The following is a 26,657-nucleotide window of genomic DNA, read 5'->3' as shown; positions in this document are numbered from 1 at the left end:
AAATGCATTTGAATGTTAAGTCACAGATTGAGTATAAGAAAAGAGACTCCATCTGACCTTGAAGCCAGCAACATTCTCCTCTGAAAGGGCCAGGTTTATGGAAATAGATCTTTCAGAAGAGGAAACAGGAATCTCAGCCCAGACTTAAATAATGTTTACATACACAAAATAAGGTAAATGTTTAATTGTTTTCTACTTTTAGAGTCAATATAGGGACAGAGACAGGGAATCCAGTCGTGGTTGCCCTTCTGGGACAGAGGGTCAATGTTAAAAACTTAATAATTAAATAGTGAAAGTTTGGCTCCAAAAAAGTGGGTTATATCCGTGAAAAGACAGAGCATAACAAAGTGTATATATTTTAACATATTTCTCTTATAAAACAGAGAGTAGAAATACATGTCATAAGAGATATGTCAAAAGGTTAGAGACAGAAATAGAGGCTTAAGTATACTTTTCTGTGGTCACAGAATTTACCAGAAGAAAAACCAGAGTTTCAAAATAATACCACAAAAAACAAACACTGGGAGGAGAAGAGAGAGGGGAGGGTAGCAAAAATGAACTAAGTCTTTGACTTTCTTATGGTGATATCAGTAATAACTTGATAAATGAAAAATTCAAGCTAAAAAATAATAAAGTTACACAAAAAACTTACAGACAATTAAAAGACATTGCCTCGCTACACTGGATCCAGGGTCTGGAGAGGTGCTATCAGAACTTCTTGCTTTCCATTTCAAGCCATTTTCTAAAATAAAGACTTCAAAACAAATTTAAAAATGAGCCTTGTACACCAATTTAAATGAAGCCAGTATCATCATCAATTAACCTGCGAACTAAACTCATATTTCTAGCTTCAGTCAATGATGCTGTTCAATGTACTAACACTGAACTGTAACAGCTGGTTTAATAAATGAATATATAAAAAAATTACCCTTTTTACAGTCATATGGGAAAGATGGGCCCAGTAAAAGACAGAAATGATATGGACCTAACACAAGCAGAAGATATTAAGAAGAGGTGGCAAGAATACACAGAAGAACTATACAAAAAGATCTTCATGACCCAGATAACTACGATGGGGTGATCACTCACCTTGAGCCAGACATCCTGGAATGTGAAGTCAAGTGGGCTTTAGGAAGCATCACTATGAACAAAGCTAGTAGAGGTGATGGAATTCCAGTTTAGCTATTTCAAATCCTAAAAGATGATGCTGTTAAAGAGCTGCATTCAATATGACAGCAAATTTGGAAAACTCAGCAGTGGCCACAGGACTGGAAAAGGTCAGTTTTCATTCTAATCTCAAAGAAAGACAATGGCAAAGAATGCTCAAACTTCTGCACAATTATACTCATCTCACATGCTAGAAAAGTAATGCTCAAAATTCACCAAGCTAGGCTTCAGCAGTGCATGAACCAAGAACTTCTGGATGTTCTACCTGGATTTAAAAAAGGCAGAGGAACCAGAGATCAAAGTGCCAACATCTGTTGGATGGATCATCAAAAAAGCAAGAGTTACAAAGAAACATCTACTGCTTTATTGACTACACGAAAGCCTTTGACTGTGTGGATCACAACAAACTGTGGAAAATTCTTCAAGAGATGGGAATACCAGAACACCTGACCTGCCTCCTGAGAAATCTTTATGCAGGTCAAGAAGCAACAGTAAGAACCGGACATGGAACAACAGACTGATGCAAAATTGGGAAAGAAATACATGAAGGCTATATATTGTCACCCTGCTTATTTAACTTATATGCAGAGTACATCATGCTAAATCCCAGACTGGATGAAGCACAAGAAGCAAGATTGCCAGGAGGAATGACAATAACCTCAGATATATAAACGATACCACCCTTATGGCAGAAAGTGAAGAGGAACAAAGGAGACTCTTGATGAAAGTGAAAGAGGACAGTAAAAAAGCTGGCTTAAAACTCAACATTCGGACTTCCCAGGTGGTGCAGTGGATAAGAATCCACCTGCCAGTGAGGAGGACATAGGTTCAATCCCTGGTCCGGAAAGATTCCACATGCTGCAGAGCAACTGATCCCGTATGCCACAACTACTGAAATCTGCCTGCTCTAGGGCCCGCAACAAAGAGTAGCCTCCATGCTCTGAAACTACAGAAAGCCCTCAAGCACCAGTGAAGACCCAGCATAGCCATAAGTAAATAACATTTTAAAAAGTACTCAACATTCAAAAAAACAAAGATCATGGCATTTGGTCCCATCACTTCATGGCAAATAGATGAAGAAACAATGAAAACAGTGAGAGACTTTGTTTTCTTGGGCTCCAAAATCACAAAATCTTGGGCTCCAAATCTGTGATTCCAAAATCACAGATCATGACTGCAGCCATGATATTAAAGGACACTTACTCCTTGGAAGAGAAGCTATCACCAACCTGGACAGCATATTAAAAAGCAGAGACATACTTTACTGACAAAGGTCTGTATAGTTAAAGCTATGGTTTGTCCAGTAGTCATGTATGGATGTGAGAGTTGGACCATAAAGAAAGCTGAAGCTCTAATACTTGGCCACCTGATGTGAAGAACTGACTCATTGGAAAAGCCCCTGATGCTGGGAAAGATTGAAGGCAGATGGAGAAGGGGATGTCAATAGATGAGATGGTTGGATAGCATCACCGACTTGATGGACATGAGTTTGAGCAAGCTCCGAGAGTTGGTGATGGACAGGGAAGACTGGCTTGCTGCAGGCTGTGGTATCACAAAGAGATGGACATGACTGACTAACTGAACTGAACTGTACTGTCAGAATATTAAACTCTTTATCACTGTGGCACATAAGCAAATTCACAGATTTCAGCTGGGATATAAGAGCTATTTAACCGATAACCATAAAGAGCTTATCATGATTGAATGAAGGCTTAGGCAACAGTGAAGTTAAATCTGAGCACAGACTGAGAGGAAATTTTTAAAATGTAGTGAATTTGGAAAGCCACATACTCAGTGGCTCAGCAGTAAAGAATCTGCCTGCAATGCAGGATACTTAGGAAACTTGAGTTCAATCCCTGGGTTGGGAAGATCCCCTGGAGAAGGAAATGGCAACCCACTCCAGTATTCTTACCTGGAGAATCCCATGGACAGAGTTGCCTGGGAGCTACAGTCTATAGTGTTGCAGAGTCAGATACAACTGAGCAACTGAACACCCACTCATCATGAACACATTCTGATGCTGGATGTCTTTTCTTAGGAGCTAAGAATTTTCCCATCCATCCTCTGGTCAGTGACAAACCTAGGTATTCAGGACTGCTCTTTGTTTAAAATCTTCTGATGTGTTTTCCAAACGTGTCATTTCTTTTCTACAAGTTACGTCTTTAAGGGCTTCAGGATCTTAAATCTTTCAAGGCAATTTAACATTTCATTTTTTTCTCTATCTCCTTCCTTCCTTTTTTTTTAATTTATTTTTTAATTGGAGGAAAATTACTTTTATGTTGTGTTGGTTTCGGCACGAATGAGTCATAACTTTACATATATCCCCTCCCTCTATAGCCTCCCTTCCCTTGCCTAAACCCACCCCACAAGGACATCACAGAGCTCCAGGCTTAGCTCCCTGTGTTACACAGCAACTTCTCACCAGCTATCTATTACGCACATGATAGAGTATATGTATATATACTCTATATACATTCACCCCACTCTCTCTTCCCCCACTGTGTCCACAAATCCGTTTTCTACATCTATGTATTCCTTCCCTACAAACAGGGTCATCAATATCATTTCTAGATTCTATATATATGCATTAATATACAATATTTGTTTTTCACTTTCTGACTTCTCTCTGTATAACAGATTCTCATTTATCTACCTCACTAGAACTGGCTCAAATTCATTATTATTTTGTGGCTTAGTAGTATCCCCTTGTATGTATGTATCTCATCTTTATTCATTCATCTGTATACGGACATCTAGGTTGCTTCCTTGTCTTGGTGATTGTAAGCCTGAACAATAGGATACATGTGTCTTTTAGAACTGTGACTTTCTCAGGGCATATGCCCAGCAGTGGGGTTGCTGGGTCATATGGTAGATTTATTCCTAGCTTTTTTAAGAATCTTCATATTATTCTCCATAATGCCTGTATCAGTTTACATTCCCACCAACAGTGTATGAGGGTTCCCTTTTCTCTACACTCTCCAGCATTTACTGTTTGTAAATTTTTTGATGATGACCATTCTGACTGATATGAGATGATACTTAAGTTTTTGTAGTTTTTATTTGCATTTCTCCAGTAATTAGTAATGTCAAGCATCTTTTCATGTGTTTTTCATATGTCTATTGACCATCTGTATGTCTTCTTTGGAGAAATGTCTGTTTAGATTTTCTGCCCATTTTTTAATTGAGCAGTGTGTTTTGTTGATTTTGAGTTTTATGAGCTGATTATATATTTTGGAGATTAATCCTTTGTTATTTGTTTCATTTGCAATTATTTTCTACCATTCTGAGGGCTGTCTTTTAATCTTCATTATGGTTTCCTTTGCTGTGCAAAAGCTTTTAAGTTTGATTAGGTCCCATTTGTTTATTTTTGTTTTCATTTCCATTACTCTAGGAGGTGGGTCATAGAAAACCCTATAGATGCTGCTAAAAAATTACCATAGCTAATCATTAAAGATAGTAAAGTTGCAAGATATAAAATTATTCCTTTGCATATCTGTATGTTAACAATGAAAAACCAGAAAAAGAAATTAAGGAAACAATCACATTCACTGTTGCAGCAAAAAGAATAAAATACCCAAGAATAAACCTATCTATAAAGAGACAAAAGACCAGTATGCAGAAAACTATGACACTGATGATAGAAATCAAAGATGCCACAAACAGATGGAAAGATATACCGTGTTCTTGGATGGGAAGAATCAATGCTGTGAAAGTGACTGTACTACCCAAAGCAATCTACAGATTCAGTACAATCCTTCGAACTGCCAGTGATATTTTTCATAGAACTAGAACAAAGAAAGCTCACAGTGTGTATGGAAACACAAAAGATCCCAAATAGCCAAAGTAATCTTGAGAAAGAAAAGTGGAGCTAGAGGAATCAGTCTTCCTTCCTTTTTAATTAGACACTTTCAAACTGCAGTGCACTGTTTTTTGATTTTTTTTTTTTTAAACAGGATCCTCTTTTATTTTTTGGACTGTTTTGCTGACTGGCCCAGAGACTACATCTATTGTCTGATACCATGGATTGACTGGGCTCTCGAACCGTGAAATCTGGACTTCCTGTGCAGAGGCTTCTGGATGAATACTGACTCCATCAGACCAGCATAGAATACCATGGCACATAATCCACTGAATTCCAGGCTCTGCCTCAGAACCAGTTCACTGGCTATCCTCTTAAATTTTCTGGTGGCCCCTTCCCCCTGGTTACTCCAAAAGACATTAGGTATGACATTTTACATTGGAATACTACAACCACAGAAAGCTCAGCTGCCTCATGACACTACAACATAGTGACTAAATATCCAAATAATAATTTGGAAGAGATTAAATATTCATTGAAGTTTCTCAGTAATTCCAAATGATGAATCTTTGTGTAACCCATCTAACCAAGCACAATTTCTTTTTTTTTTTCATTTATTTTTATTAGTTGGAGGCTAATTACTTTACAACATTGCACTGGTTTTTGTCATACATTGAAATGAATTACCCATGGATTTACATGTATTCCCCATCCCGGTCCCCCCTCCCACCTCCCTCTCCACCCCATCCCTCTGGGTCTTCCAGTGCACCAGGCCCGAGCACTTGTCTCATGCATCCAATCTGGGCTGGTGATCTGTTTCACCCTAGATATACTTGTTTCCATGCTGTTCTCTTGAAACATCCCACCCTCGCCTTCTCCCACAGAGTCCACAAGTCTGTTCTATACATCTGAGTCTCTTTCTCTGTTTTGCATATAGGGTTATCCTTACCATCTTTCTAAAGTCCATATATATGTGTTAGTATACTGTAATGGTCTTTATCTTTCTGGCTTACTTCGCTCTGTATAATGGGCTCCAGTTTCATCCATCTCATTAGAACTGATTCAAATGAATTCTTTTTAATGGCTGAGTAATATTCCATGGTGTATATGTACCACAGCTTCCTCATCCATTCGTCTGCTGATGGGCATCTAGGTTGCTTCCATGTCCTGGCTATTACAAACAGTGCTGCGATGAACATTGGGGTGCACGAGTCTCTTTCAGATCTGGTCTCCTCAGTGTGTATGCCTAGAAGTGGTATTGCTGGGTCATATGGCAGTTCTATTTCCAGCTTTTTAAGAAATCTCCACACTGTTTTCCATAGTGGCTGTACTAATTTGCATTCCCACCAACAGTGTAAGAGGGTTCCCTTTTCTCCACACCCTCTCCAGCATTTATTGTCAAGCACAATTTCTTAAAGTATTTGGTATCCCTCTTGAGCAAGCTTTCTTCCACATACAATCTCTTGAGCTCATGCATTCATTTATCTTTCTTTCTTGCAGCAGTTTGAAAGACTCTTTCTTCTTTCTTCCTTTTCAGAATCTCCCACCAAACCAGCCCAGACCCCTTTCTCTATACTCATTCTGATCTGCTAGATGTATTTCTTTCTTTCTCTGATCTTTTGAGTGTAAATCAATCAAGCATATTTCAATGACTCCAGACTCTCCCCTCACTCATAGACCTGATTATAGACAGCAAAGACAGTTCTCCTTAAAGAGAAGATCAGACATATTGTTCCTGTTACTTATAAATTGCACTATCATCATAAAGGGCTGCTTTGAAGCTAAGTGAGATGATGTATTTACATATATTCCTGACATGGGAATAATTTTTTGGTTAATGAAATAAAAGTAGTGACAAGGGAAGCAGGACGCAGGTTAGCCAGAATCCCACATCCTTCTGGATACAGCCTCTCAATACTGCTCCCACTTAGCATCCTGTAGAAACAATGGGAATAGGAGAAGGGAGAAGGATAAGTGATGGTAGAGAAGAGATGGGAGGTTAGTACGACAAATGAGCCACTAGTGTGGGGAGAAATGCAGCTTGGCTTAAGTGCATGTGCCGCTCCATGAGTCAAGCAGTATATGTGCCAGGTGGTGAGGAAGGCAGAGGCAGACACAGAACTCCGGAACAGCTGCTCCTCTCCCTTCTTCTGCTCAAGGTTCAGAGAATCTGGCCAGTTTTGGGAGAGCCACTAGGGAGCAGCAGCAGATGGCTGCTATGCTCTAGAGGTGTACTCTTGAATGGTGAGGGCGCTAGCTACCAAAAGCAGCTAGCTTTTTTATGCCAATAAATAAACTCTACTAAAAAGCTGCAAAAAAGACTCTTTCATGGAAAATAACCATTTTAAATCTGGGACTTCAGTTTTCTAACTTTACTAGTATTTTATTGTATATATCCACTATAGGGCTCCCTTGGAGGCACAGACAGAGAAGAATCTGCCCGCCTGCAATGCAGGGACCTAGGTTCTTTCCTGGTGTTGGGAAGATGCCCTGGAGAAGGGAATGGCTACTCACTCGAGTATTCTTGCCTGGGGAATTCCATGGACAGAGGAGCCTGGCAAGCTACAGTCCATGGAATCACAGAGTTGGACAGGACTGAGCAACTAACACACACACACACACACACACACACAGGATAATTATTAAAATTAAAAACAACAACAATAAAAGAAAACACACATTGTCTCTTCCGATCTTGACTTTCCCAAGGGAGAAATGGTCAAGACAAACCCCCATGAAAGACTTTTGCAGATTCAACCCACATTTACTAAGACTCTTCTCTGTACAGCAATTATAATATCAGAATTTTTCACAGGCAATCTTATGTGAAGTAGGTATGAAACGTTATTATTTAAGAAAGGCAATTTCACTTCACTCACATACAGACACCAAGGAAATATTCAAGAATCAGAAGAAACTAAATACTAGAAGTTCAGTTCTGTGGAAATGTATGCAAATCCAATTCTGACTAATTTTATACTTACCTCAATATACGTCAAAACTTCTCCCAAATAAGGAAATGACAAAGTTGAATTTTTGTTTTTTTGTTTTTAAATGTGATTGTGTGTGACTGCTATTCTCTATACAAAACAATTATGTTTCTCACAAATAATAGCTAACAATTCCACAGCACTTTGAAACTTAAAAAATGTTTTCATACACAAAACTCTTTTAATCTTTAAGAAGATTTTGTAAAATAGGAGCCAGTGTGTAACAAGAAGCTTCAATTTCTTGTTGAGAAAGGATTTCAGAGCTGTAAGTGTGCTGACTAGAGTTGGCCTCCCTTCTGGAGTAGTGACATTTTAATAAGTGTATGGCAGGCAGTGGGTTATAACAAGGCTTACCTCAAGTACTGGTAGAAGGTGCCGCTATTGGCTAACTAGTTTTATAGAGTTTGTACGGAAAGGGTAAAAAAGTTTGCATTCTAGGAAAAGAAATTTTCTTGTCTGTCTTCTGGGGTGCACCAATGTTGCAGTTCAGTTCAGTTCAGTCGCTCAGTCGTGTCTGACTCTTTGCGACCCCATGGACTACAGCATGACAGGCCTCCCTGTCCATCACCAGCTCCCGGCGTTTACCCAAACTCATGTCCATTGAGTCGGTGATGCCATCCAACCATCTCATTCTCTGTCGTCCCCTTCTCCTCCTGCCTTCACTCTTTCCCACCATCAGGGTCTTTTCAAATGAGTCAGCTCTTCATATCAGGTCACCAAAATATTGGAGTTTCAGCTTCAGCATCAGTCCTGCCAATGACTATTCAGGACTGATTTCCAGTACGATGGACTCGTTGGATCTCCTTGCTGTCCAAGGGACTCTCAAGAGTCTTCTCCAACACCACAGTTCAAAAGCATCAATTCTTCAGTTCTCAGTTTTCTTTATATTCCAACTCTCACATCCATACATGACTACTGGAAAAACCACAGCCTTGACTAGATGGACCTTTGCTGACAAAGTAATGTATCTGCTTTTTAATATGCTGTCTAGGTTGGTCATAATTTTCCTTCCAAGGAGTAAGCATCTTTTAATTTCATGGTTGCAGTCACCATTTGCAGGGATTTTGGAGCCCAAAAAATAAAGTCTGTCACTGTTTCCACTGTTTCCCCATCTATTTGCCATGAATTGATGGGACCGGATACCATGAACTTAGTTTTCTGAATGTTGAGTTTTAAGCCAACTTTTTCAGTCTCCTCTTTCACTTTCATCAAGAGGCTCTTTAGTTCTTCGCTTTCTGTCATAAGCATGGTGTTATCTGCATATCTGATGTTATTGGTATTTCTCTCAACAATTTTGATTCCAGCTTGGGCTTCATCCAGCCCAACATTTTGGATGATGTACTCTGCATATAAGTTAAATAAGCAGGGTGACAATATACAGCCTTGATGTACTCCTTTCCCGATTTGGAACCAGTCTTTTGTTCCACATCTGGTTCTAACTGTCGTTTCTTGATCTGCATACAGATTTCTCAGAAGGCAGGTAAGGTGGTCTGGTATTCCCATCTCTTGCAGAATTTTCCACAGTTTGTTGTGATCCACATAGTCAAAGGCCTTGGTGTAGTCAATGAAGCAAAATAGAAGTTTTTCTGGAACTCTCTTGCTTTTTCGATGATCCAACAGAGTTACAAAAGATTAATTTGAACAATATCTACTTAGTGATCTATTATTAGCCAGTATGAGGAAAATGGGTACTAGATAAATTTTGAATTGTTATCTCTATATCAAAATTCCCTAAATTCCTTAAAATGAGATCAGTTAAATTTAAGAAGATACTACAGAATAGTCTGAGGTGTTTTATAAAAAGAAAACTTGCTTGTCCCATTAGAAGAAATAAGTTTTATTTAGTATAAAGAATTTTGTGTGTGTGTGTAATTAATCTGTAAGTTGGTGGCTCAGATAGTAAAGAATCCACCTGCAATACAAGAGACCCAGTTTCAATCCCTGGGTTGAGAAGATCCCTTGGAGGAGGGCATGGCAACCCACTCCAGTTTTCTTGGCTGGAGAATCCCCATGGGCAGAGGAGCTTGGCGGGCTACAGTCCATGGGGTCTCAAGGAGTCAGACAAGACTGAGCAACTAATCACAAGCTGTAAGTTAAAGGCATACCTATTCACTAGTAATTTAAATGGCCAAATAGCACTGTTAAATTCTGATTGTCTCTGAAAGTCATCCTTTGTAGACCGACAGCAGTTAATCTCCCTAATGCTGAATTGTTGCCCAGTCATTTGTTTACAGGTACTGATGGTAGCTATAGAATTATCTCCACACTCAAAGCTGAGATCCAAATTCCGAAATTCAGTTTTTGATTAGCTCTTCTGTGATTCCCCTTCCTATTCCCTCTGTTCTTCATGAAAATTCTGAGACTTCCTCTCTCTGCATCTGTGCTGTCTCTTCCTTACCCTCGGCATGCCCGCTCGTCATGTCCCCTGTACAGAACATTTCAGAACCATCTACCTAAAATGTGGCTTCTACTTTGAAGCTTTCTCCTAGAGCAATTGTTTTTCTAAAGTCACTTACTCCTGCCTTCTCATCTATTCAAGAGTCATCACGAGATCCACCTTTCCTGATTTCTCACATCCAATTATTCACCAATCTCTTCTTGATTCTGCTTCTTTAATATTCTTAAAAGCAGGCACACTGGAGTGGGATAAATACATGCCTGTGAACTTCATCCATGTTTCCACTAGTCCAGTGTTCTTAAATAAGCAAAGTACTGTTATTCTTGGTTTCCTCTTCTATAGAATGGCCATTCTAAGTGTAACTACCACACAGGGTTATGACAAAGATTAAATGAGTTAATAAATGTAACTTAGGTGGAAAATTCAACTTAAGCCACTATTTCTCTGAGTGAGTTTCAAGGAATATTAGTTTCATAAAATGTTCTTCAAATAAAAAGGGATTCATGGTTAAATTAATTTATTAAACATTACATTCAATGCCCACTTCTCAGCCAGCCATGATGTACATTAGAATATTAAAGGGTCTCCAAATTCTTTCAGGGAAACAAAACAAAGCAAAACAAAAACAGTTGTCCTGATATTCATTAAACTTATTAGACCGGAGAGCCTTTGTGTGCATATATAGTAGCTATTTAAAATCCTACATAACCAGTGCTCTGAGGAAGATGTTTGGAAAAAATGCTGACTTGAACAAGAGCCACAGTTATCATTTTGGAAATTATTTCAGCCTTTTTTTTTAAAGAGACTACTATTTCCTAATGTCCAGAGTCATCAAAAACTCTCAGAAAAATGAACCAAATTGTCCTGTGGGAAGCTGTGTCTTAAGGATAGTAAAATGATATGAACTTTCTAAAGCCCATTATTTCTTAACAATTCTTAAAAGATATGAAAATGTTCTATTTTTCATGCAATGCCCAGTAATTGCTCAGCTAGCCTGTAACAGGTGTGAAACTTCATCTCAAGAGAAAAGTTCAACATAAAAATATGCAAAAATCTGATAAGGGTGGTAAGAACTCCAAGGAGACTCAGGAAGTGGGTAAGCTCATGCCTGTGATGAAGGCAGACTCAAGATGAGGTCATGGTGCCTAAATTCCAACACGTGTGTATGTGTGTGCATATGTGCTTAGTCATGTGAGACTCTTCGTGACTGCATGGATTGTAGCCCACCAGGCTCCTCTGTCCATGGAATTTCTAAGAATACTGCAGTGGGTTGCCATTTCCTACTCCAGAGGATCTTCCCAACCCAGGGGTTGAACTTGTGTCCCCTCTGTCTCCTGCAATGGCAGGCAGGTTCTTTACATAAAGCACTGAGCCACCTGGGAAGCCCCTCTCTGACCATAAAACTGCTGACTGTACATGAGATAAAGAGAATAAATGCTGCAGCCTGACTGCCTCAATGTCACAGGCTGAATGCAACCAAACTTTTAATGACACAGTAGGAAGTCCGAAATCATCTTACTTTTCCCTTTTTATAGGAGCAAAAATAAGCCAAGCTCACATTTATTGCTCAAATATAGCCTGTTTTTCTCTACCATGGCATCCTCTAATTCTTCACAAACACAGGACTTAGCCCTCCTTTTAGAGATAAACTAGCATTTTTCCAATCACTTTAGTCATTCCCACTTAGCCCTGCTTGAATTCACTCTAACTAATAGAATCAACTTAACTTCCCTATAGCAGAGTCCAGTTTTTTTAAAACATGATAAAAAACATGCAGCTGGGAGAACCGAAGAAAACTACTGTCATATCCATTTCTAACAATTTTTACATTTCTATTAATACCAAGGTAGCAAAATACCTTAGCTGTCATTATTAACTTCTCTAATTTTGGTTTATTTTTCATAGGGGATGAGCAGCCATGGTCCTTTAGAATAAATATACTAGATTGAAAAAAAAATCACAGAAGGAAGATCTCTGTCTAGTGAAGTTTACACTATACGATCATTTCTGTATAGATAAATAATGAAGGCTTTAAACTTTTAAACCTAAAAAATAAGTAATCAAAACAGGAAAACACATCATAATATAAATCTCGTTACCTGGAGTATCCAATTTGGGAATAATGGACCTGGAAGAAATTTTAGTGAATAACTTCATTAAATTCCTAATTTTCTAAACATGGAACTTGAAAGTCCAAATATTAAGTGACAAAGCACAACCTTATCACAGGATGAGTGAGAGCACAGGCTGAAATCAAGTTTCCCAGTTTCCAATGCCACTTTCCACATCACGCAGAGCCTCCTTGGGTCTGTCCTCCAGCAACCTGCTGTGTGTGCCTTGAACAACATGAAATCACACCCCCGTCAAATATCTTACAGAGACCGTTTATAAAAACTGGCTGACTCTTTGATAAACTAGTTTAAGGATGGGATAATTGAGAATCTAATTCACAGTTGCCAAGCTTAAAGTGGGTTCCTGTTAGGAGATTTATAGAGCATATGCCAACTACTGTCCTTGCAGGTCCCCTTTAAAAGAATAATCAAAGAGGTTAAGATCAATAGTCTAAAAGGTCTTATACTGGCTTAATCTGGAAGTCATGTCTGATTTTTGGAATCTTAAAAATACGGTCTGAATGTAGAAAAATACATGTACCAACAGATGGAACAGCTACAAGAGCAGTCAAATGATAACTTAGCACAGCAAAGTTTTGCAGAGTGTCAGAATGACTTAAGAAATACAGGATAGGAATGACTTTGAGGAAGTCTTAGAAACTCAGCGAGGGTTGGGTTTTGGTCGCATGACAGTAACTTTAGTGCAATATTGATAAAAGGCATGAGAAGGTAAAGCACAAGGAGAAAGAACATAGATGTGTTTGCACAGACTCTAAGGTTAAGAGGATGCAAGCCCAGGTGGCATCACTTTTAAGTAAGAACTTTTTCTCTTAGGTATGTTTGCTACATCTGTAGCAAGCTTAATGCAGCCAAGGTATCACTATGTCAGTTGTGAAGGATCTGAGTTGCATGCTGCAGCAAGAAACTTTCCTTATTTTCTAAAATATTCTATATTAAATGGTTAAATGTAATTTCTAAAACTGTCATATAACAATGATTTAGTTCAGTTCTGAGATGAGACATCACTCTTGCCTGCTGTTTCCCTCAACATAGAGTTCAACAGGTACTCATAGCAGGTTGCTGCATAATTATTTTGCATGAGTTCTTCAAAGAGGGAATAACTAAACAGAGTTTAGTATATCTATACCACAGAATCTGACTTAATACCTAAAAGAAACACAGCAACATGGATAAATTTTGAGGGAACTATACTGAGTGAATAAAAGTCACAACCAACAGGTTACATACAGTATGATCTCATTCACACAGAGTTCTTGAAATGACAAATCCATAAAAATAGAGAATATATTAGTTGTTGCCAGACTGGAGGGATGGGAGGGATGTGGGTGTGGCTATTAAATGGTAACTTGGGATTCTAGTGTTGACAGAAACATCCTATATCTTGACCAGAGTTGTAGATACTTGGGCCTACACAGGTCACAAAAATGCATAGAAATACTTCCCTCCAAAAAAAAAAAAAAAGAAAGAAATACCTCCCTCCCACATACATATAAGTAAAACAGGAGCTATGATCAGTATTGGAAAACTGAATAAACATCAAGAACCTGCTTTAAAAAAAAAAAAAAAAGAACCTGCTTATGCTATCACACCATAGTATTTCACAATGTTATCATTCAGTGTAAAATTAAGCAAAGGGGATATGCGTTCTTTCTTATTTCCTATAACTGCACATGAGTTGGCAGTTATCTCAAAGTAATGTTTTATTAAAAATGATTTTATAACAAATACAATCAATCAAAGACTACTAAGATTTAGTATGTTTCTATGTCCTCCTTACATCCCTCTGTCATTTATTTATGGATTTAAGAAAGAACATTATTTTACATCTCAATCCCTGAGTTTATGGACAATTGACATTTCTGCGACTTCACTTGGAGATAAGGTCATGACTTCAATAAAATATAATAGGGACTTCGGGAGGAGTCTAGCTTCTGGCTCTGTTTTCCTTCCTTAGACAGTAGAAGCTTTGAGGAAAGATGTCATGTTAAACATTTGATTCAGTCAACAGACATATTAACTTTTTTCATTTTAGTTTCACGCTCTTATCAACTACTGACCTCTAACCACAGCTGGGGGTTATGTATTTTATTCTTATATAATAATACTCTTCAGTTCTGGTAATTCTCTTGTACATTGCAGATTTAACATAACACTGATGTGTCCACTGAGCTTTTTAAAAGTACTGTAGGATACAAGGTTCACATACATTTTAGTAAATCTACCATAAGAAAATGACTTTTTTTATCAGTTATTCCTCTATTCTACATTATCATTTTATGTTTATAACCTTATTGTAACCTTACTGATTCTACTCACCATGTTAAAATTACACTTATTTTACTCTTCCCAAGGTTAAAATAAAGATTAAAATACCATTTATTATCATTTTTATTACTTTATTATCCTCATAAGAGTCTAGAGTCACCATCTTCCTTTGCCCTTCTTTGGTATTGGCATAAAGAGGCACTTTCTATTAATATTTTATGTTATGTCCTTCTTTAGTTGCATTGCCTTTTCCAATTTAACTTCTATGAAGTTTTTTATCTTTCTTTTCCCTTTCTGTGTCATTTTCATTATTTATCAAAATAACTATGCACTTATGACTTTTTCTATTTTTCATGAATAATGCTAGATTTTTTAGTGCCCTACTTGCATTTTCCCTGATGAATTATTAAATTTATTGGATACTATCAGATTACCACAGGAATCTGTGCCCAGCTAGATCCAGATAACTGAATCCAGCTTCTCAGTTCTTAACCAGATTAAATCATTTTATGTGGCATAATCCCATGTGTTCTTAAAATAGCAGCATGATTATTTCTTACTCTACTGAACAGCCTTGATGCATCTATTGGCTATAACTATTGATGAAGAAATCAAACTCAATTGCTATCTAAAATTTATCAACTCCCTTAATCCTTTTTGAATCCTCCTTAATCCTGTCCTGAATTCATCTGGTAAAGAATCCACCTGCAATGTGGAAGACCTGGGTTTGATCCCTGGGTTGGGAAGATCCCCTGGAGAAGGGAAAGGCTACCCACTCCAGTATCTGGTCTAGAGAATTCATGGACTATATATTCCATGGGGTTGCAAAGAGTTAGACAGGACTGAGAGACTTTCACTTTCACTTTTAATCCTTTCTTCCTAATTTACTTGTTTTTTACTATGATAACTATATCTTAGTAAATCCTTTTAAATACCTTGTGGAACAAAACTCAAACCAAGAAGATAGACAGATAGGGCAGAAAGAACCTGCCAAACAATTAAGTAAAATAAGAAAGAAAGTAACACTTATGGCTTCTACTAAATAATGGAACAACCTCTTCTCTAGCCAATCTACCCTTTGCTGCCCAAAATGTTTCCCTGAAGTTTGAAGCTGAGAATATCTTCATGGTAAAGCTCACTATAGCCTAAAAAACATCAGCTCATGTTCTAATAGTTTTTGAAACCCTGTAAAATTTAGCTGCAAAAAAAGAGTCAGTTTTCTCCACTCCCCACGCTATGCTCTCCTCAGATAGTCCTCTGTCCCAGCAGCTCAGGATCACACTCAGTTCTCTAAAGAAACTCTGACCCTTTCCACTCCCTATGAAAACTTAGTCAACAGTCCTCATCTCCATCAATGCACTTATAACTGACATTGTGTAGGCGGCATAGATGTGTACCCCTAACTCAGCGATGATGTTGGGGCCTGAATCTGTTACACCACTAAATAATTTCAGCACCTTGTAAAGCAATGGAATATTGTAGGCACTTTATTCTGAAATGAATGGATAGATAAATAAATGGAAGGATGGATGGGTGGATGAAAGTATATATGGATGCTTTTTCCACAGCCTATGAATTCTTCCTACCATTTCTGGCCGTCAAAGTAATCGAAGATCCAATTTGAATTCAACAAATTTTATCCAGTCACTGTAGTTGGAGATAATCATTACATATTTTAATTTATAGTTTGCTCCTTAATCTTTGCCTTCTAATTATGCTTTTATTATAATTATTGAAGTGCACAGTTGCCTTTAATTGATTGCAAATCATTTGCTACCTGGGAGCTTATTGAACTTCATGCTCCTCAATGGCTTAACGTTCGGCCTGGCAGGGAGCAGTCACTGAATAATCTGTGCAGAAGTCTATGTGATAATCAATAATCTTGGAGCAGTGTTCCATAGTAAACCAGTATTTAGAAAATATCAGCATAGTGTTCATGACAAAAATTAACAAATATTAATACTTACTGAACCCAAACTGAACGTGGTGAAACTTCAATTACCTTGACTTTGCTTCATGTGTCAAAAACATGAATTTACTAAATGCTTATTCTCTCATAAACAAAAAAATAATGACTGACACCAAAATGACTAATTTTGAAAAGAACAAATTTGTGTCTGGTGAGTGAAAATATTCTTTACATTTATGTCAACATAATATATGCATATATATATATGCATATATTATGTCATATATATGTCAACAGGTTTTGACAATCATGTTGTTGCAAGGAAAGGAAGCCAAGAAAAATTCTTGTCTGAATAGAATATAAGGCAAGAACTATAGCGGCGTTTAAAGTCCTATTAGAACATAGTCTAGGGTCTCCGAGAATTGACTTCACATTCATACTTTGTAGGATGGGAAGAGCTGTTTATAATGCTTGTCTCATAGGGTGAATGATCTTTTATATGCACTGACAATCATATGAAAGCATTTTCAAATGCAGGCAACTTAGCAATGGGGAAACAGAGGCAAAGAGAAAATGCATGATTTCTAAGAGTCACAGCAAATAAAGGGTCAAACGTCCCCTTGAACATTGTTTCCACTCCATTCACTCTATCCTCTAATTCAAGGTAATTTCAATATTCTTCATTATAGAAAAGCTGTTCATCTATGACATTAGGGAATCTAATGGTGTTGGTTAAAAACTTTTGATGTCTATCCGAAGCAATACAACCATGGAACAAATGAAGGGACACAGAAATTCTCTCTTTCGATATTTCAAGCAAGCTGAGGAACCCCTTAGTATAGCAAGTATTTGACTGGCCATTGACAGGTAAAGATATATACTCAGCAGATCATGTTATAAATACTACACTGGAAGTACATAGGAATTTTGTTGTTGTTCAGTCACTAAGTCTTGACCACTTCTTTCTGACCCCATGTGCTGCAGCACACCAGGCTCCTCTGTCCTCCACTATCTCCCAGAGTCTGCTCAGATTCATGTCCATTGAGTCATTTATGCTATCTAACCATCTCAGGATAGACGGATTTATTTGGGCTAAATTCTACCAGAAAGTTTACTCAAGTTTCTGGCTGTCCTCAATGCATTGACTCATGGAACCCACTTTTTTTTTTTCATACAAAATAGACATCTGGGATTTGTTATACAGGCACATGCAAGTTATCATAATGTATGCACCTCTTTTTACAATTACTCCCTACTCAGAACATCAAGATAAAGGCAGAAAAGACTTTTCACGTATGTAATTTCAGATTGCAATACCCATTAAGAGTCTCCTGCAATAGGCTGGTTGTCCTGGAAAAATAAAACAAAGTTATTATATCATATTCTTTTAACACTAAATATGCAGCAGGCAGTATTCTAGGATTTTTGTTTATGCAACGTCCTTCACTTATCTCAACAACTCTATGAAGTAGTTATGATTGTTTCATGTAGACGAAGAATCCGAGACTAAAAGAGCTAAAATAGCATGTGCAAGACTCAGTAGGAAGGTTAAAACACAAAAATCTTCCTTCTGACTCTAAGGTCTTGTTCTTGACCACTATATGCCAATGCATTTAATCTCCATAACAGACCTGTCTATTATCCCCACTTAACAGATGACAAAAATGAGGGTCAGAATTCAATACCTGTTCAAGAGTTACTTTCTTCTATGGAGTGACTCACACAAAATTAAATGAAGCCCTTCTCCCTCAAATCACCAATTCCGACTGACACCATGCTGCTAAAAACTGTGGTGGGAACACCCTTATGAAGTCATTGTCTTCTAATATTTGTATTAATTTTCAAACTATTTATTTGAACTAAAGTGAATAAAATAAAAAAACGAAACAAGCAAAAAATATGTCTCAAATTCTTACAGTAATCTAGAAAGAGTAGCTCTGGTTGGAAGTACGAAAACAAAGTCCTCAGTTATTTTAGGCCCATCCAGTAAACTCCATACACCTTCTCCCTGTGGACTCGAAGCAGCATATGGCTGTTCTTTTTACAGTTCAGGCTCTATAGTTTTCTCTGAACCTCTAGGTTACGATGTTTTGTAATCACTAATAAGGACCACCTGCCTCTTGAGAGGTTCAGTCTCACCAAATGGAGAAGCCTAATTGTTCAAATTCACTCTCGGGTAGACAATACACTCTTCATGGGTAGACTGAGATTATGGAATAAAAAACCGAAAACATAATGAACAATTCTACTAATTGATTGTAGTTGCTAAGATAAGAACGTATGCTAGTTCCATAAAAAAAAAGAGAGAAAAAAATACTTGGAACAATACAGACAATGCTTTTGAGGAAATTAAATGCTTCATAATTTTCCAGGGGGGGAGAAAAGAATAAACTACTTGTTTTAAAATTTCTTTTACTTCACTAAGATATATTCAGGACAAATTTATTGGACTCATATATGCGTAGTCATACACCCTGTATGTACAAACTTATCCTATGGCTGAGTTGCTTTTAAAATACGTCAAATTTAATCCAATGCTTATCATTGAAAGTATGAAATCTACTGCAAATCTGATTTAAGAGAACAAGGAGAGAGGGAGTGCTTGAAGAGTGCTCTCCCCTGCCCTCATCGGAACCCCCATCAGCAGTCAGGCCAGGTTAGAAGCTTGTGTTTGGCTGTAAGTGCAAAACCACAGACATTCGTTCATCTGTGTTCCTGCCTCACTTCACTAGAATTGTTGATTTGAGGGTCTTTCTATCCTTCCAGTCTGTGGGAGCCCTGAGAGCAGGGTCCACATTTTCACTCTAATTCCAACTTTTAGCATGGAGTATGTGCACAGAACGAGTGTATCCAATCCATTCAAAATGACTGCCTAGGTGACAATATCTAGCCACACCCTACCATAGAAAAAGAAACTATGTATTTACATTAAATAAAGTTTACTTTGTAATGCAGAGGTATTTGCTAAGTATTACGGTCAATATTAAAGGCAGGCAATAGGCTATAGGGACAAATGGTCTCCATTTATTTATTTATTTATTTATTTATTTTTAATTGAAGGGTACTTACTTTGCAATGTTGTGCTGACTTCTGCTGGACAAGAGCGTGAATCAGCTGTGACTAAACATATATTTATCCTCCTTCTTGAGCCTCCCTCCAATCTCCACCACCCCACCTGTCCAGGTCAACACAGAGCACTAAGCTGAGCTCCCCGCGCCACAGAGCAGCTTTTCATTAGCCAAAATGGTCCCCATTTTAAGTGAACAGATTCTGAACTTGTTAAAGCAAACAAGTGCCTCTTCCAAGAGGACCTCCACTTTTCTACTCAGCACACTCATCCTCAGATCTTTCCCTGACCACACAGTATCATGAGACATTGGATTAGTAATGTTTATGGGCATCATATGTGCCAAGCTCTGGACTAACTGCTTTATTGTATGATTTCAACTAATTCTTAATACAACCATCTAAGGTAAGTGCTATTAATTAATGCTTCCACTTTATAAATGACAAAACTGAGGCAAAGCATTTGTTTAACGTAACCCCTGAGATCAGGGGCTTCCGTGATGGCTCAGTGGGTAAAGAATCCGCCTGCAATGCAGGAGACATAGAAGACATGGGTTCAAAACCTGGGTCAGGAGGATCCCCAGGAGGAGGAAGTGGCAACCCACTCCAGTATTCTCTTTCTTCCCCCCACGGACAGTGGAGACTGGCAGGCTACAGTCCACAGGGTCACCAAGAGCTGGACACAACTGAGCAACTAAGTGCACACATACTGCCTGAGATCTAAGCAGAGCTTGAGTAAACCTGTTACTTTCCAAGCAACTCCTACTGCACCTTCAAACAGATGAGTAATCCAGTTTCCAAAGAGAAATAATCATTTTGTTTGTTCTGATAAAATTCAGAATCCAACCCTGGACTTACAACCTCTCTTTACAATCTAATTGACTCTATTTTCTTCTGAGAGTTGATTCTCTCTGTTTCAGTAAAGCTGGCATGGCTATTTAGCCATAAACAATCATAATCATGCATGAGAAATAATTCTCACAAATTGTTTTGATATATTTTATGAGCAATAACACAATAATAAACATAAAACTTTCCATGCACCATAAATGTACATAAAAGAGCAGCTTGAGAGTCAACATAAAGTTTCATAATAAGCATATATACGGTGAGAGATGTGTGTGTGTGTGCATGTCTACTTGCGTACAGTTAGTTTAGGTATCTTGGTATCATATATATGTGTATGGATTTTTCAACCATTAAACTTTGTTTTTCAAATCCGTAACCATAAGACTATAGTAAGCAGGTTGGCATTTGTAAAAGTCAGATAAAAAGAAGCTTCCCCATTTTAATCCTTAGCAAATTTTCTTTGTTGTGTTCAATTATTTGATTTCACAGAGGTCCACTGTCAAAAGGACTTTTGCCAAGAAACTATAGATGCTCAGGTTGGTATCAACAACCTGTAGAGTTATCAAACTTTTGTTTCGGTAAATGTTAATTTGGGTTGCAGGAGGATGGACGTTTCATTAGGTTCCTAGAGGCAGTAAGCTGTAGATATGTGGTCTTACATACTGTTGCAATAGTTGCAAAATAAGTTGTCTTTGTGCATTATTGAATGCAGAACTGTGATAATTATCAGGAAGTCATACCTAGACAATAAATCATAAATATCCTAGTTTTGTTATTTCTTATTATCTGCCTTGCTGAGAATTGTGGTAACTGTTGCAGTATAAACATAGCATTTCAGGGGCTCTATTTGGACATTAAGAAGTGAAAAATGTATTAAAAACACCACACTAAATTGATGTCCTCTGAATGGGTTCACACATAAGAAAGCACACACGTGTAACACACCCACAGACCAGAATGATCTCTCTCCCCACCCTCATGGATGGCATACATCACTACCTTCCAGCTAGGATAAGCTGCAGCCTGGAAAGGAGCTTAATTATTCATTTAAGAAAGGAACTCAACTCTCACAGTGTTTGGTAGCTTTGAGAATCAAGAAGAATAAAGGCTCTTATTAGAAGAAAGAGTGAAATACTAGGACAGAAGAACCAAAGAATAATACGCTTCTAGTTTCTCTGACACATTTTAAAGGCTCCTCACTGCCTACAGAGGAAACACGGCCGTGGTAGTGATTCCTCAGCCACTCAGTCCCTGTAAAGAGTCCAATGTTACAGACGGATACGAGAATGTACTACGGACATCGATGTTCATGTATGAAGGAAATCTGACCCTTAGCTGAGACTCCCAGGCACATTCCTTATTTCTCCGTACCGGAAGTAGTCAGTGTGCATGGATATGGCACCCCGGGCTCTTAAATCTGAAATAAATCCTCACCTAATGGTAAGCAGACGCTTCTCCAACACCTCTACACCCCCATCATGCAGCCACCAGCCCTATGCCTTGGGACTTTCTGGGCCTCCCCAACCATCAAGTTCAGGATTAGCTTCCAGCTCCAGAGCCCCTACTGATTAGTGGGTGCTGGTACCAGACACCACTCTCCAGGGTCCTCAAAGACCCCGTTTCCTAGGATAGTCCCTCTGGAGGGCTGCCTGCCCACCATACACATCTGCTAGAGTTTCTCCTGCTGCCTCCATCCACACGTCATCCCCACCTGGTCCCAGCAGGAGAAGACAGAGCCCAGGGTGTTGGTGACAGCACACCACTGGGCAGGCAGATGCCAATTGCCTTTGGCACCATCCCACCTGGGACCCAGGTGGGACCTCTCAGGGTGGGACCCACCCTGGGACTTGCTTCCATCCGGTCCCCAAGTTGTCCTCACATGGCTAGTTGTAGGAGCAACAAAATCTCTGGACCTTGATGACTCTCCAGGAGATGGCGATGGCAGGCAGCCCTATGGGCTGTTAAAATCTCTTTTGGGTACATTAACTTTCTCTGGTGGTGTGATTCAAAAAGGTAATACAAATGAGAATTTATATGATTCATTTCCATGATTCATTTCCATCCATCAGATGTAGCCATAGATCTCAACTTATGATATGGCAAAGGTGAAATACACTTATTTTTAAGCACCAACTTGGTCATTCATAGCACACAGTCACCCCTCCTCCCCAACATCCACACATACACATACATATGCACACACTGTATAAATACTTGAACAAGTGAATCTTTCAGAAAACCGTAAAATTTCCGAAGTGTTTATATCGTCACTTAAAAGGAAATGAGGTCTTCATTAAATCCCTACAGATACCAGATTTCTCCAGAGACACTTAAGACTTTCCATCACATTTTAAGGTTGAGGAAGGATCAAATCATACATTTTCTAAAAGTCTGCTTATGAGAAAATCAATTCTAATGAATAGTATATTGATGTAATACACTTAAAAGTAAAGCATCACTCCTTGAGAACCATAGACATAAATGCAAGCTCATACTGATACTTGCTTTTAGATGAAGCTGATTGGTCCAGTGCCCAATGATTTTGTATTCTGTACTTTTGTTGGTTATTTGGTACTGGAAGATGTCATAACGACCAGGAGCATCTCCGTTTTCATTAAAAGTAACTGGTGTCCCAGCACTACCTGTAAATGTTTAGAAAACAATATTAATAACTTGCCAGTGAGATAGCCTACTGGGCTTATTTTTCTCTAAGAAAAAATTAGTAGATAAAAATATATTGTGCATAGTAAGAGATATGAAGATTACAATCCATACAAGGTCATTCTTGATAGCATAGTATCTCTGACATGAAAAGAAGCTCAGACGTACATTCAAGAAGACCTGCCTCATTACACACGTTAGAAAGTAAATGATGAGCATCCAAGTTAGGCAATGTATATAACAGTTAAATAAATAAAAGTTGATAGGCTAGATAGCTACTACCAGCTACAGAGAATGACAGTTAATAGAGAAGAGTGTAAATTCCTCAAAGCATAACAGCTATTGTACAGTATAAAACAGTTATTGTACAATATAAACTATGATCAGTAACTCAAAATGTGGCAGGGGAACATCCCAGGCAGATTCCCTAGTGTTTTACTTTATTTGGACTTGAAGGCCATCTGGATTGATAGCCCCATTCAATGTTTCTTCTTGACTTCCCTGGTGAGCCAGTCATTCCATGATCCCAATGCAGGGGGTGTGGGTTCAATCCCTGGTCTGGTAACTAAGATTCCACATGCTGTGCAATGTGGCCAAATAAAATAATAATAATAGCAATATCCCTTCTAAGATGCTGCTTTTGCTACTTCTGCCCAAGAATTTATCAACATGGGCTACTGTTTGGACCCTCTTAGTGGGTGAGGCAGTAATCAATGAGAAGTCCCACCTCTGCTCAAATCACAGAAGACCCACCAATTCACTGTGATAGTGTAATAGTGTAATAGTGATGGGGCAGCAGGATGCAAGAAAAGTCATCTTTTCTAAACTCCCATTTCTCTTGGAAGCTTTAATCTTTTTCTCTTAATAGCTTCTACTCACTCTTACTTCCCCTCATTAACTTTTACATAATCACAGGATTTCTCTCTCTCTCCTTTTGTTTTTGCTACTTTCCTCTAATTTAGGTATTTGAAAAACATGGAATATGATTTTTTAATTGGAGGAAAATTGCTTTACAATGTTGTGTTGGTTTCTGCCATACAACAATGCAAATCAGCCGTGATTATACACATACCCCCTCGCCTTTGGCCTCCCTCCTCCCCTCATTCAACCCCTCTAGGTCATCACAGAGTATGGGCTTCCTGTGTTATATTCAGCTTCTCACCAGCTATCTGTTTTATGCATGGTAGTATATGTACATTGATGTTTCAGATTTATAAACTAATTGCATATAAATATCATAAAAACATCCCATCCCAAGATCAAATCTCCTTTTAGTGTAGAGACAGTAACACAATTGATTGGAGGCAACAAATTTAGTCAACAATTAATATATATTAATAGTACTGGAAATATTTAGTCTTATCAGTCCCCAAAGATCTGAAATCACAGCTCTCCCTCAAACTGATTTTCCCCTTCATTTTCCCCTCCATTCTCTGTTAAGAGAATCTTAACTTCAACAATAATCACAGGTTTTCAGAATAGAAAATGATCTTGACACCCAATATTTTCTTGTTCCATCAATAGCCTCAATATCTATATAGAACTTCCTTTTCTCTAACAGTCTTTAGATATTGCTCCCATCCCACCCCCTTTATCTTCTTGCCTTATACTTTGCTATCTTGACAAATTCACCTAAACATTAACCTATTTCCTTTGTGCCTATCTTGTCTCTGCATGTTCCATCTCCTGAATTTCTTCTTGCCCTATACCAGGTTTAATTTCTATACTATTTGAGAAACTATCCCCTACTTGCTATTTCTTTTCCATATTGTACTCTCCAAAAATATATGTACTATTAATACTTATACATTTCAACTCTATATAGTTCCATCTTATAATGAATTTCTTATTCCAGGGGTCCCCAACCTCTGGGATCTAACATCTAATGGTCTGAGGTGGAACTGATATAATAGTAATAGAAATAAAGTGCACAATAAATGTAATGTGGTTGAATCATCCAAAATCCATTCGCCCCACCAACCCACATTCCATGGAAAAAATGTCTTCCAAGAAATTGGTCCCTGGTGACATAAAGGTTGGGGACCACTGTCTTATTCTACTTGTGGAGTTTTAAAAGAAAACTAAAAATCACAAAAGTCTAAAACATTTAACTTATCTAACAAAATGATGACATAAAACAGTGACTTGCAAATAAATAAAATCAGAATCACACAGCAGCATTTAGGGCACTTTTCTCCCATTTCAAGGAGAGAAATCTAATAACCTCTGTTCTCTGATTGTTCAGGCACTCAGTCGTGTTTGACTCTTTGCAACCTCATAGACTGCAGCACACCAGGCTTCCGTTTACTTTACTATCTATCTCCTGGAGTTTTCTCAGACTCAAGTCCCTTGAGTTGATGACGCTATCCAACTATCTCATCCTCTGTTGCCCTCTTCTCCTCCTGCCTTCAATATTTCCCACCATCAGGGTCTTTTCCAATGAGTCAGTTCTTCACATCAAGCGGCCAAAGTACTGGAGATTCAGCTTCAGCATCAGCCTTTCCAATGATTATTAAGGGTTTATTTCCTTTAGTATTGACTGATTTGATCTCCTTGCCGTCAAAGGGATTCTTGCGAGTCTTCTCCAGCACCGAAGTTCGAAGGCATCAATTGCTTGGCACTCATCCTTTTTTATTGTCCAACTCTCACATCTGTACATGACTACTGGGAAAACCATAGCTTTGACTCTATGGACTGCTGTCATCAATGTGATGTCTCTGGTTTTTAATAATGCTGTCTATTCAGAAAACTAAGATCATGGCATCTGGTCCCATCACTTCATGGGAAATAGATGGGGAGACAGTGGAAACAGAGTCAGACTTAATTTTTCTGGGCTCCAAAATCACTGCAGATGGTGACTGCAGCCATGAAATTAAAAGACGCTTACTCCTTGGAAGGAAAATTATGACCAACCTAGATAGCATATTAAAAAGCAGAGACATTACGTTGCCAACAAAGGTCCATCTAGTTAAGGCTGTGGTTTTTCCAGTGGTCATGTATGGATGTGAGAGTTGGACTGTGAAGAAAGCTGAGCACTGAAAAATTGATGCTTTTGAACTGTGGTGTTGGAGAAGACTCTTGAGAGTCCCTTGGACTGCAAGGAGATCCAACCAGTCCATCCTAAAGGAGATCACTCCTGGGTGTTGTTTGGAAGGACTGACACTGAAGCTAAAACTCCAATACTTTGGCCACCTCATGTGAAGAGTTAACTCAATGGAAAAGACCCTGATGCTGGGAGGGATTGGGGGCAGGAGGAGAAGGGGACGACAGAAGATGAGATGGCTGGATGGCATCACCGACTCGATGGACATGAGTTTGAGTAAACTCCGGGAGTTGGTGATGAACAGGGAGGCCTGGCATGCTGCGATTCATGGGGTCACAAGGAGTTGGACATGACTGAGTGACTGAACTGAACTGAACT

General features: G+C 38.4%; 1 protein-coding gene across 4 annotated transcripts in view; it reads right to left on the bottom strand.

Annotated features, from left to right (window-relative positions):
- The window catches only part of GRM8 (glutamate metabotropic receptor 8), an 846,721-nt gene that overhangs the window by 158,682 nt on the left and 661,382 nt on the right, over positions 1-26,657 (bottom strand). For all 4 annotated transcript variants that reach the window (XM_070466210.1, XM_070466220.1, XM_070466215.1 and 1 more), the window contains exon 8: positions 23,081-23,217. In XM_070466210.1, the coding sequence (XP_070322311.1) occupies positions 23,081-23,217 (137 nt within the window). The remainder of the gene's footprint in view (positions 1-23,080; positions 23,218-26,657) is intronic.

Source organism: Odocoileus virginianus, chromosome 1, assembly GCF_023699985.2.
Source record: "Odocoileus virginianus isolate 20LAN1187 ecotype Illinois chromosome 1, Ovbor_1.2, whole genome shotgun sequence".
Lineage (NCBI taxonomy): Eukaryota > Metazoa > Chordata > Mammalia > Artiodactyla > Cervidae > Odocoileus > Odocoileus virginianus.
Note: the sequence above shows the minus strand (reverse complement) of the source record. Positions and strands in the feature narration are given on the sequence as shown.